Below are 17,902 nucleotides of genomic sequence, written 5' to 3'. Positions count from 1 at the left end.
ACTGAGAAATCCATGTGAATAAGGCTTTTTATTTTATTTTATTTTTATTCCCCACCAACGTGAAGTGCCGAGTAGATACTTTCCACTAAGCTCACAGTAGTACTTGACTTGGAAGCATAGGATCATCTCCTAGAATTCCTTGTGTCTCAGCAAGGACTAAAATATCTTGCCTGGAAAAAAAATAATCTAGCTTTTAAAGCAGCACTATTCTGTAGGTTGTGTTGATTATTGCTTTGTGCTGGATGACTGTGATTTTTGGCACGCAGTGTCACATACCAAATTCCCAAAATAAAATGCTACATGATATTCTAAGAGCTTTTAGGAAGCTTTAAAAAGGGATTTGTCCACTGAGTCGGTATCTCTTCTGGTGAAGCCAAGTGATGCAGCAGGAATGGTTTAAGACGAGGAAACTAGTCAGCAGATAATTAGTCTTTTTAAATAAGCGCAAGGAGAAAAAAAGAAAACCTTCCATCAGTCTCATGTTTGTAAAAGTTGTCAGCAATCCTGCTTTGATTGTAAAGGGTTTACAGCTATACGTTTGAATAGCTAAAACATCTGTTCAGCAACGTTGTGAAATCCTTGTGTTCGGAACCCCTGATAAGGGGGACTGCTGAGCAATTGGCTCATAGAGGCTCTGGAGGCAGCAAGGGCTGTACATGCAGTGGTCACTGCTTGCCTTTCCTCCTCCTGGTCAGAGGAAAACGTAGGAGACAGCTATTACTTACATGTGATTTTCCTTTGCAAGGGAGAGAGCAGGAAGTGCCTAGGAAATGGTTCACAACAGAAACCTGGAGTTATAAGTAGGAGAGAGGAGGAGGAGAGCCTATGGATGCAGTCTGTGAACAGCTGAAATACTGATACCACAGCAGCAGAGGAAAACTGGGCTTCTGCGAGAGCGAGCACATCCCCAGCTGTCCTGATGGAAGGAGAGACGGGACCCGAGGCCAAGAGAAAAGCCAGCAAAGCCACATGGATCGCCCTCGGTATCTTTGTGAGTGGCACCGTTGTGCTTGGCACCATGCTTTTCCTGGGTAAGTGAAAAGGTCGAGGCTAACCTGAACGCTACCCTCCCCAGCCTGTCTGCTTGGTGCCAATGTTTGTGCTGCACAGCTTGTATTGGTGAAAATCTCGATCTTTTCTCCCCCCCTCCCCGCCCGTTTTATCTTTATCTTGAAATGCAAATGCATCAGGAAAGGGATTTGTTGTGGGAACACTAGAGCTGGAAGATGCAGTGTGAGCTCACGTAAGTTTTTGAATGCTGAATTTAAATTTGCATACTCAGTGGAATGTGTTCTAGCCAGGATTGGGTGCTTTGGCAGAACGGGGAGTGATGGGTGAGATACCATGTATCAGTAATGCTGATTAGAAACTCACATAATGTGACCGATGTGGACTAACAGTCTCTGTTTCCTGAAAATGAATCTGTAGCGCACACGTTTTATGGAAACTTTTGGGGTTTCCTTCATTTGGTTTTCATTTAGGGCTTGACTAAAATTCCTGCAGAAGGCTTGAATAATGCATATGTTTGCACATTTTTTAGATCTTTCTCTTCTTCTGCAATGAATTGCAAAGTTGTCTTTGCAAAAATCATGAAGGGTGCATCTGGGATGAAATTAAAAGGTTGTGATCAGATTTATAAGCTGTAACTGGACACAACAGGGAAGGAATTAATTTTTCCTCTCTGGGATTTGGAATCATCTGTAGACCAGTTTTGTTGGACTATCACGTGGAAGCATATGCCTACACCTACGAAATGATGTGTCCTGTACCCAGGACCACCAAGCAGAGAAGAGAAAGCAGTGTTGTGTCCTCTAGGAACTTGCAGAGAAAGACCCTCTTTTGGAATAATTCAGCCCAACTTTTCATTTCTTTAGACCGAGACAGATTTCCCTGGACTGGAGGGAGCTTAGCCTCTAAGTGTACCTTTTGCTTCCCTCTGATCCTTTACGATCTTTTGATCTTGTTTGAAAAGTCTGCTTCATTTATATCACAACAGAGGCAATTATGTCAGGTTTTCTGTAGAATATTTAAAGCACCAGGCTTGCACTCAGTGGTTCTCTGCTCTAGACCAAATTCTGCAAACATGTGCAGGCAAGTAACATTTGTGTATGTGAGTAATCCCTCTCAATTCAACGAAACTCTTTATAAATGTGAGTAGGATTCAGTCTTCAACTTGTTAGTCCAAAATATTTTTTCTAGATGAAAAATAATGTTTTCAGTTGAAGAATACAATAGCAAACACCAAGGAGTAATGAAGAGACTTTATTTCTTCTTTTTAGCACTATTTAATTTATTCCTTGTAAAAAGCAAAAGATATTTACCAGCGTAGCTTGTCAGAGGTAAAAGTATGCATAGACCAGACGTGAAAATTCAAGCAAATATATTAATTCTTAGAGATAGTTTCCTAAGTGTGCTGAGGCCTATTCCGTAGCCAGGGGTTCAGTGTCAAAATTTTCATTGGCATAACTGCTAAGAAAATAAAAATGCTGGTCTTGGGTCAACCAAAATGTTTTTATGATTTGTTTGGAAATCGTCTGAGGTCTCCAAATAAAAGAATAAAGGAAAAAAGTTAAATTGTTTTGGTTTAACATTCTCTCAATGCAATGTTTCCATATTCCATTGTGACACTCTGTGTTGTTTGTACATTTGAGTTTAACTCTTCCTTAGTTTTGTTAAATTGCAGAAAAGACGACCAGTATTTCTGGTCATGTGAAATATTTCAGGCACCTCAAGGTGACTTTTCTTCAATCTGCAAAAATTGCTGTTTCTGGTAGACCTGAAACAATTTCCCTTCAATTTTCCAGCCTGAGGAGTGAAACATAGCCCCCTCCTGCTTCTCTTCTTTCTTCTCAGACTTCCTGCAACTCTAAGAGGAATCTGGGAGAATCACATATTTTTATTTACTGTTACTTGCTCGTACCAGCTGTAGCGATACCATGACTCCAGCAGAGAGCTACTAGGGGAGTCCCTTGGCATCGCACGGCAAACATCCGCGGCCTTCGGAACTCCAGAGAGTGCTGTGGACTCTGGCAGGACAGGGGCCACCTCCTTCTTGGGAGCTGGGGCCAGAGCAAAAGGAAGCAGATTCCTCTCCAGTTCCCTTGGGCTTCCTTTGAACCCCAGTTTGGTAGCCTCTCCTCCTGACTTGATAGCCCTTTGGACCTCTCAGGTTATAGGAACATCCACATTATTTGCACCTTCATGTTTTATGCCTTTTCCCCTTTCAGATTTTTTGAAGGAACTTAATTACAGTGTATATTTGCCTAAGAATCTGGAAGCAGGCTTATAAGGGAAGAAGCCAGGACACTGGACGTCATAACCACAACTGTAGGCGATAATGTACTGAATAGTTCTCTTAACAACAGAAAAAAAAAAAAGAAAAAAAAAGGCAAGGGAACAAAACCAACCAAAGTTTTTCAATCAAATATAGCTGTTAATTAAAAAGCAAACATTACTGCCAAAGAATTTTTTCATTTGCTCTAATGATGAAGTTGTAAATGGAACAAAGCCAGCTGAAATTCTATTTTGCTTTTATTTATGAGTATGAAAACTGCAAGGGCTACTTCAGATTCTTTACTGAAAGGGCTATTTCAGATTCTTTTTTGTTCTCCCTCATTTTCCATCAAGTGCAAAAGAATTCAACAGCATCTGGGATTTCCTCTCCTTTCTCTGCTTTGTTAAGAAAAAAAGTCTAGTAACCTTTCAAAACCTGGACAGGTTCTAAAAGGCTAAGTTTAAAGCAGGGAAAAGTTGATTCAGGAGGAGTACAACACTTAACTAATAGGCACTTACTTGTATTTCATGTGGTTCAGAATTTATTCTGGAGACCTCTACTTCTCTATTTTCTACTGTTCATCAATATTGCAATGACAATCTTTGTATGCCTCAAAATCTCGTGTATTTATTAGCTAATTTCCAAAGGTTGTTGAGGTGGTATGTTTCACTGACTCAATGCAAGCCTTGGTAAAGTTCTCCAGAAATAGTTTTACATTCTCAGTTTCTAAGAAAATTTCATTGAAATCTATCTGTCACTAATTGCCATTAAAGATATGAGGTTGGAAGAGGTGAAACAGCTTTATATTCAATTCTAGCTTTAGTGTTTTTTATAGTAAAATTTTGTTGTGCTGAAATACGATTTCACATTTTCCTATCCCTTTTGAATAATATATAACTACAGGAGCAACTGCTTTGTAACTGTTAGCATTGGTAAAGCTATGATACCTTAATATATTCCACTGTTGGGGTTTGGGTTTTTGGTTTGTTTGTTTGTTGTTGTTTTGTTTTTTATTTTATTTTTGCCATAGACTGAGTTAGTAAAATAGTGAATATAATGAGACATTTCTGCATTGCTTCATGTCTACTGAGCACACCTACTGAGTCTTATTTCATCTAGCCCTTGGGACTCTCCCATCCTCATCCCAAGTATCAATTATCTGCGTATTTGCTGCCTGGCAGCAGTGTCTGAAATTAGCAATTCCTATGCTTAAGTTTCAGTGGCAGCTGTAATACACATTTTTAAAGGATGAACAAAATTAACTGACAATTTCATAGTTCTTGTCAGCAAGGTTTTTTGGAAGAAATACAATTACTGTGCTTTTGGGAGACAGTTCAGGCAGACTGTGCCTTATAAACCACAGCTATGCCTGTGCCTATGGCTATCTGGTTTATTCCAGGCTGGAATAAGGGGACCCTGAAAGCCAGGTGGTGCTGGGCAGCAGGAGGAGGTGCAGCAGGGCAGTGTGAGCCCTGCAGCGGTGGAGCAGCCATGGAAACCCTGCAGAAGGTGGCTAGATAGCTCCGTGTTGCATTGCCAGCTGTGAAAGGTGCACCTCTGGGAGATGATAACAACAAGGAGTAATTGTTAGTATCGTGGTGGCACTCGCTGACAGTGAGTAAGCCTGAAGTGTCATTGCTCCAGGTGCTGTGCAAACGTACACTGAGAGGCAGCTCCGTGCTGCCAACGAGCAAAGACAGAGGAAGGAGAAAGTAGGCACAGGAGGGGGAAACTATTTGTTGTGAGCTGCAGTATTTACTTAATATATGTTCTAACTGTTTTAAATCCATGTACTCAGAGATGCATTAGGGCCAGAGCTTGCACAGACATTTGAACGATCAAGTACACAACATTTGGCTGCATTGGTCAAAATTCATTACGAATTATTTCATTATGTTTTTCCATTTTGCAGTTAGCCAAGGTCTTATAAAGTTTCATCCAAAGCAACAGTACTGTTTGACCTCAGAATGCATTGAAGCTGGTAAGCAATGATTTTATCCTCTCTATTATATCATGATTATAGTATGTTAATGCAATATTTATACTGTTTAAATTTTTTCTATGATGTATTTTATTCAGACAGTTTCATAAATAATGAGGGGGAAGGGGACCTAAACTTTTTAAAAAGTCACCGTTTGAGCTGCTGCAGATCTGTTTATTTTCTATAATTAACATTAATGGTTTAAATTGCTTTAACTCTGTCCTGCTCACGTTATCTCAGTTTCCCATAGGGCTTATTTATTTTTTAAATAGGAAACAAAACATTGAGTGACTTGACGTTCACGTGTATTTTGTTGTTTCCTGCCCAGTAGTCAGAAAACCAGCAAGTGAATTGTTAATCACAGAGGTTCTTTAGGGCCAGATCTTGCACAGATTTGCACAATTGTAGTGTGGTGACTACGACTCAAAATGTGCAACTACATCCATATTGGCAGGCTCTTTTCCCCACACAGAGATACATGTGGTAACCCTTACAGAGCTGGGACATCTGTTAGTATTAAATGCCAGCTAAAGGGACCAGGCTTGGTAGGACCTGAGACACACCCATTTCGCACTCATCATTTTTGACAGAGTTTTGCTTACACTAAATCAATGAGAGTTTTATCATGAAGTGTAAAGAGAACAAAGATCAAACAATAGTTACCACCTCTGGAAAGCTGCCCCTAGAGCTGATTTTTTAAATTTGTTTTATTGGAAACAAAGTGGACATTGTGTGAACTTTATGAGAGTGTTTGTTTCCATTCTGAACCATATTAAGCTGATGCTGTGAGGTGTTTGGCTTGTGTTTGAAATCCTGACAAATTCTGTGGGGCACCATAAAATGAAAAATTTGAAGATTTCAGCATTACAAGGCCGTTTCTTGCCATTCCGCTTCCACCCTGTGCTGCGCTGACAGTGCTCTTGGCCGCCTTGGGCACCACCCTCTGGAGCTGATTGCTGAATGAGTGCAAATATCTAAGTAAAGTGGGATGACTAATCAGAATACCACCACCCTTAAACCTCACCCCACCCACCACCCCCAAATAAAAAGTGTGGGGCCTTCATCTTTAGCTTCAGAACAACAAAAAAGAGTCATTTAAGGTGTTTGAACCTGAATTAGCTTTCTTCTTCTCACGTGCACACAAAAGTAACATGGATTTTTTTGTAAGCTCAGCAGAAGTTGGGATTTTGCACCAGGGCAGACTTGGACACCCACACGACCTGCCTGTTTTAGCTCAGAGTGCTCTCTGTAGTAACTACGTAGTGTCTCAAGACCTGAGCCCTGACTTGCTGAACAGTTTTTCAGGAGAGAAAGAAAATTGCCAAGGACCAAAATGTCTTCAGTGTGGTCAGTTTGAGAGTTTCTAATGTGAGAGAGAGAATTACAGCTGAGGCATAGAAATATCGTAGGAAGAATTACTCTAAGTGGATGAATAAGAGTTACTAGATGCTAGAAATAGTACCATGAAGTCTGTAAAGGTTACCAGATTTCCTGCTAGGATTTTTAATTAGTTATTTGGATAAGCCTCAAACACGTGGTCATTTAGCCAAAATATGTCCAGTATCCACATATTCTGCTTTACTCGACCTACGTAGATTTATGCCACAATCACTATAATGCATGAAAGGGGTAATGGTTTTAAACTAAGAGAGTAGATTTAGACTAGATAAAAGGCAGAAATTTTTTACCACGATGCTGGTGAAACACCGGAGCAGGCTGCCCAGAGAGGTGGTAGATACCCGGTCCCTGGAAACATTCAAGGCCAGGCTGCATGGGGCTCTGAGCAACCTGGTCTAGTTGAAGATGTCCCTGCTCATTGGGATTGGGCTAGATGGCCTACAAAGATCATTTTCAACCCAAACCATTCTCTGATTCTGTGATTAGATACTCAAAAGCTCTTAAGTCTCTGGCTTGTCAGATTGATCACACTCTTACCAGTCTCATCTGCAATAGCAACTGGCAGGAGTGCAGTCACAAAATGAAGATGAAAATACACTTATCTTTTCCACTGAATGGTAGGTCAGAACTTGATTTGTTTTCTTGTGCAGCTATTCAGCTAAAGGTAAACAGCGCATAATTTCTGGAATATAAATTACAATCAGCTCGATATGTATGGCTACGAAATTCCTCAGGCAATTAATTCTATCATGGCAACAGTGGGAGTGCCTGTCTTCAGGTGTCTGGCTCAAGCGGTTTACATTCCTGTAGTGCTAGGTTCAATGGTCTTTGCTGTGTGGCACTCAAGAACATTCGTTGGAGACATTTTGTCTTTTTTGCTTCTCGTGTAGGTACTGTTAGATGCTAGAGAAACTAGGTGCTATTCTTGCTGGTCTTTAAAAAATGGCAGAGATCAGGGCGCACATCTGTCCTAGAACATCACGGCTTAGCTTGCAAGTGAGGTCAGCATCACGCTGCAGATACTGGTAAATGTTACTCATCATTTCTGGACTGTGGCCTTGTCTAATTCTCTATTTACAAAAAAGTGTTCCACAGAATCTATGTGGTATCTTTTTTACAGCTGCTGGCATCCTAAGCAAGATAAATCAATCTGTAGACCCATGTGAGAATTTTTATCGATTTGCATGTGACGGCTGGGTATATAATCACCCTATTCCTGAAGACATGTCAAACTATGGTGTTTATCCTTGGCTGCGACACAATGTGGACCTCAAACTAAAGGGTAAGTATGTAATTTCTGAAAGTGTTTGGTTGGCTCGTCACCGTAGCTTGTTAGTTGGCTGGTTTTGAAATGAATAAAGACTCTGCCCTTCTTTCTGATCCTTGGATAATATTCAACAGCCCAACCTGAAATTCTCTTTTAAGTTTGTTTTTGTTGTTTTTTTATTGAAATAACACTGTAAGTGAATTATAACAGAATTTGGGAGGAAGAGTACAGCTGCTGAAAATTCTACCAGTTAGGAATGGAGGGATGAAAGGATATTCCTTATATGAAAGGAAAAGGTGAGGAGATTTGAACTCTTTCCCTCTCGCAGTATACAGGTAGACCAGGGTGCAGGAGCACAGCATACACGTTTAAGAATGTACCAGATCCAGACAAACATCAGCCTAGGACAGCACTCTGCCGCTAACAGTGGCCAATAGTGGGAAAAGTATATAATAAGGCAAAACCAGAGTGATATTTTCCAGTATACCTACCTAGCTTTTGTCAGGAGGCAATTTTCAGGCTTCCGGAGACGGGGGTTGTTGGGGTGTTGTGTTTCCTCCGCGTTGCCATTCAAGCTGCCATAGAAGTGCCTGAGCTATCATCAGTGAAACAGGAGGCTGCTGAAGAATGTGTGTCTGGAGGGAAAAATAGCCCCAGGGTGGAAATGTGTAGGAAGAGAGGTATTTTAATTTGTGTGACTTGACTTTGTGCTATACTCTGCAGCAAGGCCACCTCATCAGGAAGCTGTGCAGACCAACTGGGGAGAAACGGTGATGTTTATTGTTGGGTAGGAAAACCCTGGAAGATTCTTACGATCTTCACTAAAACAAATCATGTGAAAGATGGGAGGTGTGCAAGATTTGTTATTGTTGTTGGTGTGCTTGACCATGGCGTACCTTGAGTGTGTCATTGACCTCTTGGTTGACATAAGAGCCTGCTTTCAGCCACCACAGAGCAGAGGTCAGTTTTAGGATGTTGTGCTTAAACATAGGATTTATTTTTCTCTTGTATACATTTCTTTTGTATACATTTCTCTTATATACATTTCTCATATACGTTTTGTACATGTGTGTGTGTAGACGTCAAAGCCCTTCTCTGCTTGCTTTCTTCAGTCATGTCATATCCAATTTTCACATCGTTACATATTTTAAAAGCTGCATTCAATTTCAGAATATGATTTTGGAATTTCAGCATAGGATATGATCGATGACTGCTGTTTTAAGTCAGCTGAAGATGTCACACCAAAGGCAAAAATATTACCAGGGCCTGTTTTAAGTTATGTTTGCATTCTAATTGTTCTACTGCCAGAATTGGGCTGTATTAGATAACTGCACATCCTGCATGAAGCGCAGCCACAAAGAAACCAGTCCTAATTGAATATAGAGTAGCAAGCTGTGACTCTCATCCTTAATTTCCTCTTTTTACAGAGTCTAATCAAGGACATCATGCTAAGCCACATTTTTATATGGTTTTCTTACTGCTGTCCCTTTAGAAGTTGCTAATCCATAGCTAGGAGAATACTTCTTACTTAGATGTTTCTTTCTTTGTCTTGTATTTGCTTAATGGAAACTCCATATCAGAAAAAGGGTGTAATGAAGTGCCTGATAACTATTTTAATAGGAGACCTAAACTGCTCCTTGGCATGGTACAGGGACAAAGATGTGAAACCGTCAGTGGTGTAGAGGAGTTAATATAACTTTCATCATCTCCTCCTTAATGTTTTACTTAATAAATTTTCTGTAACATATTCTTGGTAATTAAAAGAGGAAAAGGAAAAAAAAATTGTTGGATGTCAGCGTTAATGGCTGAAATAACAAGGTGTAACTTCAACCTTTATGTTTGTGTTTTAATTTGAGTTACTTCAATAAATTGGCTTGACAGTGAGTTATTCATTTGTGAATATCCACAACTTTGCTATCCAGTTTTAGACAGACTGAGAAGTCTTGCCCAGAGAAATATATGTATGACTGACCAGACCTTGGAAGCTCTCTCCTTCCTAAACAACTCTTAGTGGAACTTTGTACTTCGTTGTAAATGTCCCTGTTTGACACTCAGATTAAAAAAGCCCCAGTCTTTAAAGAGCTGATTATTATGCAAGTTCTATGTTCTGAAATATTTATCATATTAAAGAAAACTATTAATCTGAAAGTGATAACATGGCTTGGCCAGGAAGCCACATTTTTCATATTTGATATTCTTTGATGGTGTGATATAGATGGAAGTATTTATTCAGCAATATATTAAAAAATGCTGTTGCTTAAAATAATTTATTTGAACATCTAATCTGTTTTCTGGTCCCTGAATGTTCCTGAGCCTTAGGCAGAGAGGGAGTTTTAGGTATTTGTGCAAAGACCTGTGTATGGCCTTGCTTACACAAGGGTATCTTCAGTCTTCTGGAGGCTTCAGGGGCAATTGATACAGAATTTTTGTTCAGGGGCAATTGATACGAAAGAAGATCTTCCAGTTGATAACGGGTAGCAAGTGTAAGAATTAGTTTTGCCTTACCAAAAAGTGGTAGGTGTAGCTGTATAGTATAAAGTACTACCAGGTTTGAGAGTTGGGGGTTTTTTTCTTCCTTTTTCTTTTTTTTTTTTTTGAGGTTGCAGACAAACAAGAGCATGTGACTTTGCAGGTGTCAGCTCCAAGAAAGGAAGAAAGGGTAGAACATTTTCTGTATCAGGGAAGGTTTTTGGTGCTTTAATAAGGAATTCCAAAGAAAGGAATGACAATGTGTCAATGGAAAATAGCTGAGAATTACTGGGTGGTAGATCTTTTGCCTGCCTGTCTCTGGTTGGTTGAAGGAACAGGACAAGAAATGTTTATTTCAGGGTTCTTCTGGATTTGCAAAACATAAAGTGATAGTTAAAAATCCCGTTTTTTGGTAGGATTTGGGTTTATAATGGGGTAAGGAAAAAAAATATATATAATGCTGCCATGGATTTCTCTAGCTGTCTTTAGGATTGATTCAAACTAAAATGGTATCGTTTCCCCTTTAATTTCCTTTCTGTCCTTTGTTTGAGGGTCACTTGGATTTCTTTCTTTGCTCTCAGAGGAATACACAAACCACATGTGTAACTCACTTTGATCTCCTGGCTATTCGAAGTGTATAAAATCCTGTCCTGGTGAAAGCAGTGGTAGGTCTTTCCTTGGAATATCAGCAACAACAGGATTTCATGCATTGCGGAGGAATGTATAGAAGACAACTGTAGATAGCCAAAGATGTGTCAAAACCAGAGACTTGTGGTTTTGGTTATGACCCAGATCCAGGTAATGAACATCTAATATTTAGGTTAAAATTTCTTGGCTCCTTATAGAACTGTTCTGGGGAGAACCAAAATACCACTACTTCCACTTAACCATTCCTGGCTGGACCAGACTGTCCCTGACTTGAAGGCAGCTTTCATTTGCAGATAGACTGCAGGTGTGTTAAAAAGTGCCTCTTGGTTAAGAACAAGCACTTTTAGTGCTGATGGGCCTCTGTGGAAGCTCTTGGACTCCTTCAAAATGGAAAGAAAAAATGGTTTGCCTGTGACACCTGTTGTATGAACAAAAGCAATCTCAAACTGCAACTGTTTTTTAGCCTTATGTCACGTCAAGATTGCAATGTTTCTGTGAGTTAATAAATGTTTTTCACTTACCATAAAATTTTCTGCAAAGCTCTTTGTGCTCCTGCTGAATTTTTCCATTTTGATTGGTGACCTTAATTAAGAGTTTAGGAACCCTATTGTCTTACCATTGAAATGCAAGTGGCTTTTTGTGAATAATTCAGAACTGGAAGACTGAGGCGAGTAAATCAGTGCCTGTTACCTGTCGTGAATGTTGATTGTGAGCCAAGCAGTTTCTTTTCCTTTCTGTGAAGTCTGCAGAACAATGATGTACAGCTGGGTTTGATGTTTGTTGTTTTTTTTTAGTGACCAAGCAGGAAGCAATAAATTAAAAAAAAAAACACCAACCACAACTAAAAGTATGCAAACATTCCTAAATCTCAACACTGAAAAGGAGCTGAGTTAAATTATGTGAATCATTTGTGAACATGTCTTCCAGGCCTTTTAAATTTAATTTATGTCTGTGGAAACCAGTTTACAGATTAAGTCTCCGTACTGATCCTAGACCAGCGAGACACCCACTTCAGACTAATTTGCTGTGCTGAGCTTTCTAGCATGGCTGTTTCTGAATGCCAGTCAATTTAAAGTGAGGAATTTCCAATGTGGCAAAGAGAAAGAAATGGAGGCTTTTTTGGAGGATATGGTGTGTGGGTTTTTAAAGAACATGAGGCAGACAGCAAACAAAATAACTTAGCAGTGTAGGCATTTTTCCCCAAGATAATCTGCAATGATTTTCTTTAGGAAATAAATTCTTCTCTAAGTAAAATCAGTAAGGGAAAAATATCTCAGTATGGGAATTTATACTATTTGACCATAGGGTAGTCTTTTCAGACAATTGCCAGAAGTTGCTGTTGAGTGGCTGCTGTCCTGCACAGAAGACCCTGTGCCACAGGGCTTTTCAGGGCTGGTTTCTCTTCTCCCACCTTTCAACAGGTGCTCAGTTGGGACCATTGGAATGGCTTGGACGTGGCCAATGATTTTCCTTCGGAAGTAGCTTGTTGAGAGCTGTCCCAAGTAAGAGGGAGAATACCATCAGTAATTAAAAAAACCCCCAACGTCAGAGGGTATTTGTTACTGCCTCCAGTATCTTCTTGTTGGATAGCTGGTCCTGGATAACAAGATAGCAGCCAACAGCAACAGTGCTTAATGCTATTTTGCTTGTCTTTTCTACTTCAAACAGATCTGTTTTCAGTGGTACAGACATTTTTTTTCAGTGGTCTAGATCTTTCCTATAATGTGTTATTCATCTAAAGGTAAGAAGCAATGTAGGTGGCACAAGTCAGGTCAGTCTCTCTGGGCAACAAGTTAATAGCTTTTTGGTAAAATGAAGTACCTGAGTTAAAGGTTGAGAAGCAAAGACTTTTTCCAGGCTTTGTGGCAGCTCGTAATGAAACTTGTATTTTTAATGGGTGATTTTTGGAAACCATGAGTACAGAAAGGAGGTAATTTTGGTTCCTAAATGAGGTTTGAAAGCAGCACAGTAGCTGAGCCACAGGATTCCCACGGCATCTCCCTGGTCAGGATACCAGAGTGGCATTCTGCGCTGGAATGGGAGTGGGGCTTATGGCATGCTGCTGTTGCATGTGTGGCATGATATTCCCCCTGGATTTACGGTCAACCTCTGTTTTGGCTGTTGCCTGCAGAAAGATGATATGATCATATCCACAGATACGGAATTTCAAAATTACTATATGTCTGTACTTTGGACTGTTAATTTTGCAGAAAAGGGATTAATGCCTTGGAAGGCATAACAATCCATAACATCTGATTTCCCATTTTCTGACTAACAAAAAAAATTATGCAAGTACATGTTGAAAGTATTAATATAATGAAGTAAACTTAATGCTGCCATTTAGTATGGAGCTCCATCTATATTGTAACAGTTGGGGATCTTGCAATCTTCTGGTTTAAATGCAGCTTAAACTCTTATGCCTAATATTATAATGACATGTGTTATCCCCTACAGCATAATACTGGGAGGCTAGAGGGCCACAGTAGGGGAGGGGGGAATATTGCTAAAAAGATTAAGATTTATTATTGAAATTAGATTTATGAACAGAGGCTTTCACATCCCTATAAGATCATTTTTGATTCTGTTGCAGTTTGTGTACAGTTATGTCAGTTGGCTTTTGGAGGAACTCATATGATGTGCTTATCTTTTCATATACAAACTCAGATAATTTACAAAATGCTGAAACTGGAAACAAACAGCATTGTCATTTAGGAAATGTGCTGTATATTAGGACACTGAGTAGCTAGAGGAAGAATTTATGTAAGCACAGCTGTTTGAATGCCATTTCCGTGAGTATGTCCATATTGCCAAAATGGATATTCAAGAAAAAGACTGGGGAATTTCTTCTCAAGGGGTGAGGGGGAACTCTACAATATCAGTATATTAGCTGGGTTTATTTGTGTAAATGCAGCATCCTTTCATGAAATTAGTGTTTGGAAACATTTGTTTGATTTACTTGATTTGTGTTCCTTGGAAAGTAGAACCACTGTAAACTGATTACTAAATCTTCATGAATTCCTATGGATGTGCATATTAATTACATCCTCATTAATTCATAATAGCGAAATGTTCTGTCAGAATGTCAGAGGAATTAATAATGATAGGCTGGTTATTTTCAGGAGTTACTGGTCTATCCATAGTGAGATGGACCCTGCCACCAAGAAATAGGCTGATTGACATTAATTGTATCAAATACAAAACATGTTTGCCTAGATTGATTAATGGTGTGTTAATCATCAATAAATGTGTTTTTTTTTTAAATGACAAAACAAACGACCCTCTCCCCTGACCCACAAGATAAAACAAGGGGAGGGGGAGATGCAGTTTATCAAAACAAGGGATGCCTAGATTAAGGCATCAGCTCCACAAAGGCAGTTCTGAGGAATGAGCTCCTGGAGCTGCAGAATACACTGGTAGTTTTTGTTTTAAAAAAGCAAAAGTTAATGTTTTGAAAATTATTTAAGATAAGAACAACTTATAGAAGTTACAAATAAGAAACGCCTATTTAAGGCATACCTGAGACTATGTAAGCTAACACAAGGCCTTCCACAAGGGACCAGTAGCCCCATTCATTGGCATCTTGGAAGCTTCTGCCTTCCATAGAGGTGGGAATATACTGTATAGAACCATAGAATAATTTAGGTCGGAAAAGACCAAACATTAACCCAGGACTGTTAAGTCTACTACTAAACCATGTCCCCAGGCACTGCATCTACGTATTTTTTAAACACCTCCAGGGATGGTGATTCCACCAATTCCCTGGGCAGCTCGTTCCAATGCTTGACCACCCTTTTGGTGAAGAAATTTTTCTTAATATCCAACCTAAACCTCTCCTGGTGCAACTTGAGGCCATTTCCTCTTGTCCTACTGCTTTTTACTTGGGAGAAGAGACCTACCCCCACCTACCTACAACCTCCTTTCAGGTAGCTGTAGAGAGCAATAAGGTCCTCCCTGAGCCTTCTCCTCTCCAGGCAGGTGGTAGGACAATCTGAGTTGTGTCTAGTACTCTGCAATATTTCATATTCCTGTGTGAACAAGGAGTTTGCCTTTATGAAATTGAAGTGATTATTTTGAGACCTTATGTACTCCAGTAAGATGATTCTGGTGACCTGATTATTTATAATGGAGAACTGAGAGAAAAAATGTAAGACAGTAGGAGAAGGCTGATTAAGGAGGGAACGCAAAATATGTGACAGTGGAAATAATATATGCTTTGGTAAAATGTAAAAGCTATGTTATAAGCACTGAAAAGTGTATTGACTTGCTGTTTTATATTATTTTAGACTCAAAAGGGAAAAACTAGGCAAATATAGTTTGAAGCATATGGAGAAAGATTTTTGCAAGCTAGTTTGTTTTTCCATATATATATATATATATATATATTTAGCAAACAGTAGAGATATCTGGACCATAATGCATTAGAAATTCTAAGTAGGTATTTATAATGTGCATTTAAATAATTTTTGTAGTGCATTAGGCTCTGACTGCTTGCTTTCAGTTTTCTGGTACTGAGCAATGTGTATAGCCACCAAGAAAAAAAAAAAAGAAGAAGAGTCTGAATGTCAGTATTGTGCTGGTATTTTTAAAAATTACATAACTACAATGGTGAGAAAAATTTTCATTGTTTGTCTTTTTAGTTGTGAAGGAGTGAAAATTACATCTTTAAACACTGTATTTTCTGATTTTGGCATCCTGGAAACAAACTTTTATTTAAAAAAAAATCATTTGCAGCTTGCTTCTTGTAAAGAGTCTGGTGGGAATGAGGACTCCAGACTGCACATGTCAGACTGTTCACCAGACACCCAAACTAGCAAGAGGCACTGCAGAACAATTAGCAGGACTGGTAGTTTACAAAAATAAGTAAATTTATGTTTGTTCATGTTCTAGGAAGGCTTCAAAAACCAAATATTATTAACAATTTTTAATAGAGGAAATGGGTTGTACTGTACTCTAAAGTTACATAGCAGGAGAAATTCTCAGAAAAACGTGTGTTTTAAAGGCATAAAGGAATTTAATCAGGTCTTGAAATGATGTATTTGAAGTTGGGTTACACTGGTGTCGTAAAAGAGCTGTAAGTAGCTTTCTGCCCCCTCCACTGAGGTTTGTCTCTGTGGTGTTTTCCAAGCAGGTGAGAACTTGCTCTGCTCTTCTCCCAAGGCTTCCAGATGCAAAGCAGCTCTGAAATGGAAGTTGAGCAGGTGCATTAGTGTGGGAGTTTGACCTGTGCTAATGAACCTGCTAAGAGGGATAAAGTGGTACTGAAACGTTAAACACATCCTACAGCAGGAGATGTCCTTGTCTTTTTCAGGAGACTACCGTGAGAGAACAGATTTAACTCAAAGAATAATTTTGGCTTGACTATACTTGTCTTTTTCCCAATAAATATGTAGAACTTTGAAATATGTCAGTTAAGTCTATCACTTCCTTGTAGAACACACACACACACACACACACATACATACATACATACATATATATTCTTCACTCTCCCCTCTGTCTCCCCTCTGTACCCTTTTCCAGCTATAGGAGTCAAGTTTCCAAACTGATGAGAATAAAAATACATGTATCAGATTTTCTTTTTTGATGGTCTTGTAATCTGGACCTTTTATGTTGCAGTCTATTAAACTCATATTTCCACGTAGCAAGACAGGGAAGTTACCACTGGTGAAGTGATCACAACAGTCTTGTGTATAATTTCAAATACTGCGGCCAGTTTTTATTTTGAGGTAGAACATTGTGCCCCTTATAGGCCTTCATCCATAAAATGTACCACTGCCAGGTCTCCTTTGCTTAACTTTGGGCTCGAGAAAAGGAATTAGAAACCAGATACTCTAAATAAGTGTCAGCTGACCCCAAAGCATTCTGAAATAGTCCCTCTTGGAACATCTAAGCTTGCATTACTGTAATTAAGACTGTACATTTGTCTAGCTGTGATTTCCGTAACAACAGTGTGGTTCGGAAGGGTTTTTTTGGGTGCTTTGGCATCCTGGCCAAATCATTGCTCCATGAACTGTACAGAAATTGACTTCTTAAATCCAGAGCGCTGGGCGTTTGAAGAAAGAGCAGTGCCTTCATGGCAGTTGGAGTCCTTAGATACCATTAATGGCACAAGTGCAGTTGGCTACTTGTATTTTAGGAGTTGTGGCTGCTTTTCAGAAATGCTTTTGCTATAGCTCTTTAGTGTGAAGAAAATATGGGATTTAAGGGTTAGACGTTCTTAATGAGGACGAGATTAATCATAATTCTCTCATGGCTCAGGGACCTCAGGGAATGACATTCTGCACACAAGTATTGTGTGTTTGGTTTGACTGCCAAACCCAAACCAAGGTTTGAGTAGGTTTTTCTTTACTTTTAAGCTGAAATTCCTTATAGGACATCTTTAAAATGTCCTGCTGCTGGCATCAGAGGATCACCTGTAAGTTTCCAAAAGATAACTTGGGTTTTGCTTCTTCACAGAGGTAGCACGTAGTAGTGCTAACCTGGGAAAAAAACAAAGCTTGTGACTGATAGCTGGAGATGGGTGAAGAGCTTTTTAAATTATTCTTCTCATCAGTTTAGAAACCTGACCCCTATAGCTGTAGAGCAGCATAGAGGGGAGGGTGAAGAACAGAGACTTAATTGCTCAAGAACTGAAAGAGAAATCCACCTTCCCTGTCATCAAGTATTTGCAAAGAAATTCCCTTTCCACAAGTACAGATCCTGCATTTTGGTCTAAGAAACCGAAGTTCATAAACATGCAATATGGAGCAAATATTGGTTGCTAGCTACTGCTACCCAAACCAAACGGAGAGCATGCTGTTGTGTGAGGCTTTCATAGGGCCTTACTGCGGACATAGTTGATGAGAGAACATCTTCCATCTTTGGC

General features: G+C 39.4%; 1 protein-coding gene across 1 annotated transcript in view; it reads left to right on the top strand.

Moving 5' to 3' along the window:
* The first annotated feature begins 402 nt into the window (after positions 1 to 402).
* The window catches only part of PHEX (phosphate regulating endopeptidase homolog X-linked), a 119,378-nt gene continuing 101,878 nt past the window's right edge, over positions 403 to 17,902 (top strand). Inside the window, exons 1-3 of the mRNA XM_040582528.1 lie at positions 403 to 1,031; positions 5,187 to 5,255; positions 7,774 to 7,935. Coding sequence (XP_040438462.1) covers positions 920 to 1,031; positions 5,187 to 5,255; positions 7,774 to 7,935 — 343 coding nt within the window. The 5' untranslated portion in view covers positions 403 to 919. The remainder of the gene's footprint in view (positions 1,032 to 5,186; positions 5,256 to 7,773; positions 7,936 to 17,902) is intronic.

The sequence above is a fragment of the Falco naumanni genome, chromosome 2 (genome assembly GCF_017639655.2).
Source record: "Falco naumanni isolate bFalNau1 chromosome 2, bFalNau1.pat, whole genome shotgun sequence".
NCBI classification, from domain to species: domain Eukaryota; kingdom Metazoa; phylum Chordata; class Aves; order Falconiformes; family Falconidae; genus Falco; species Falco naumanni.
This window is presented reverse-complemented; position numbering and strand designations above follow the sequence as displayed.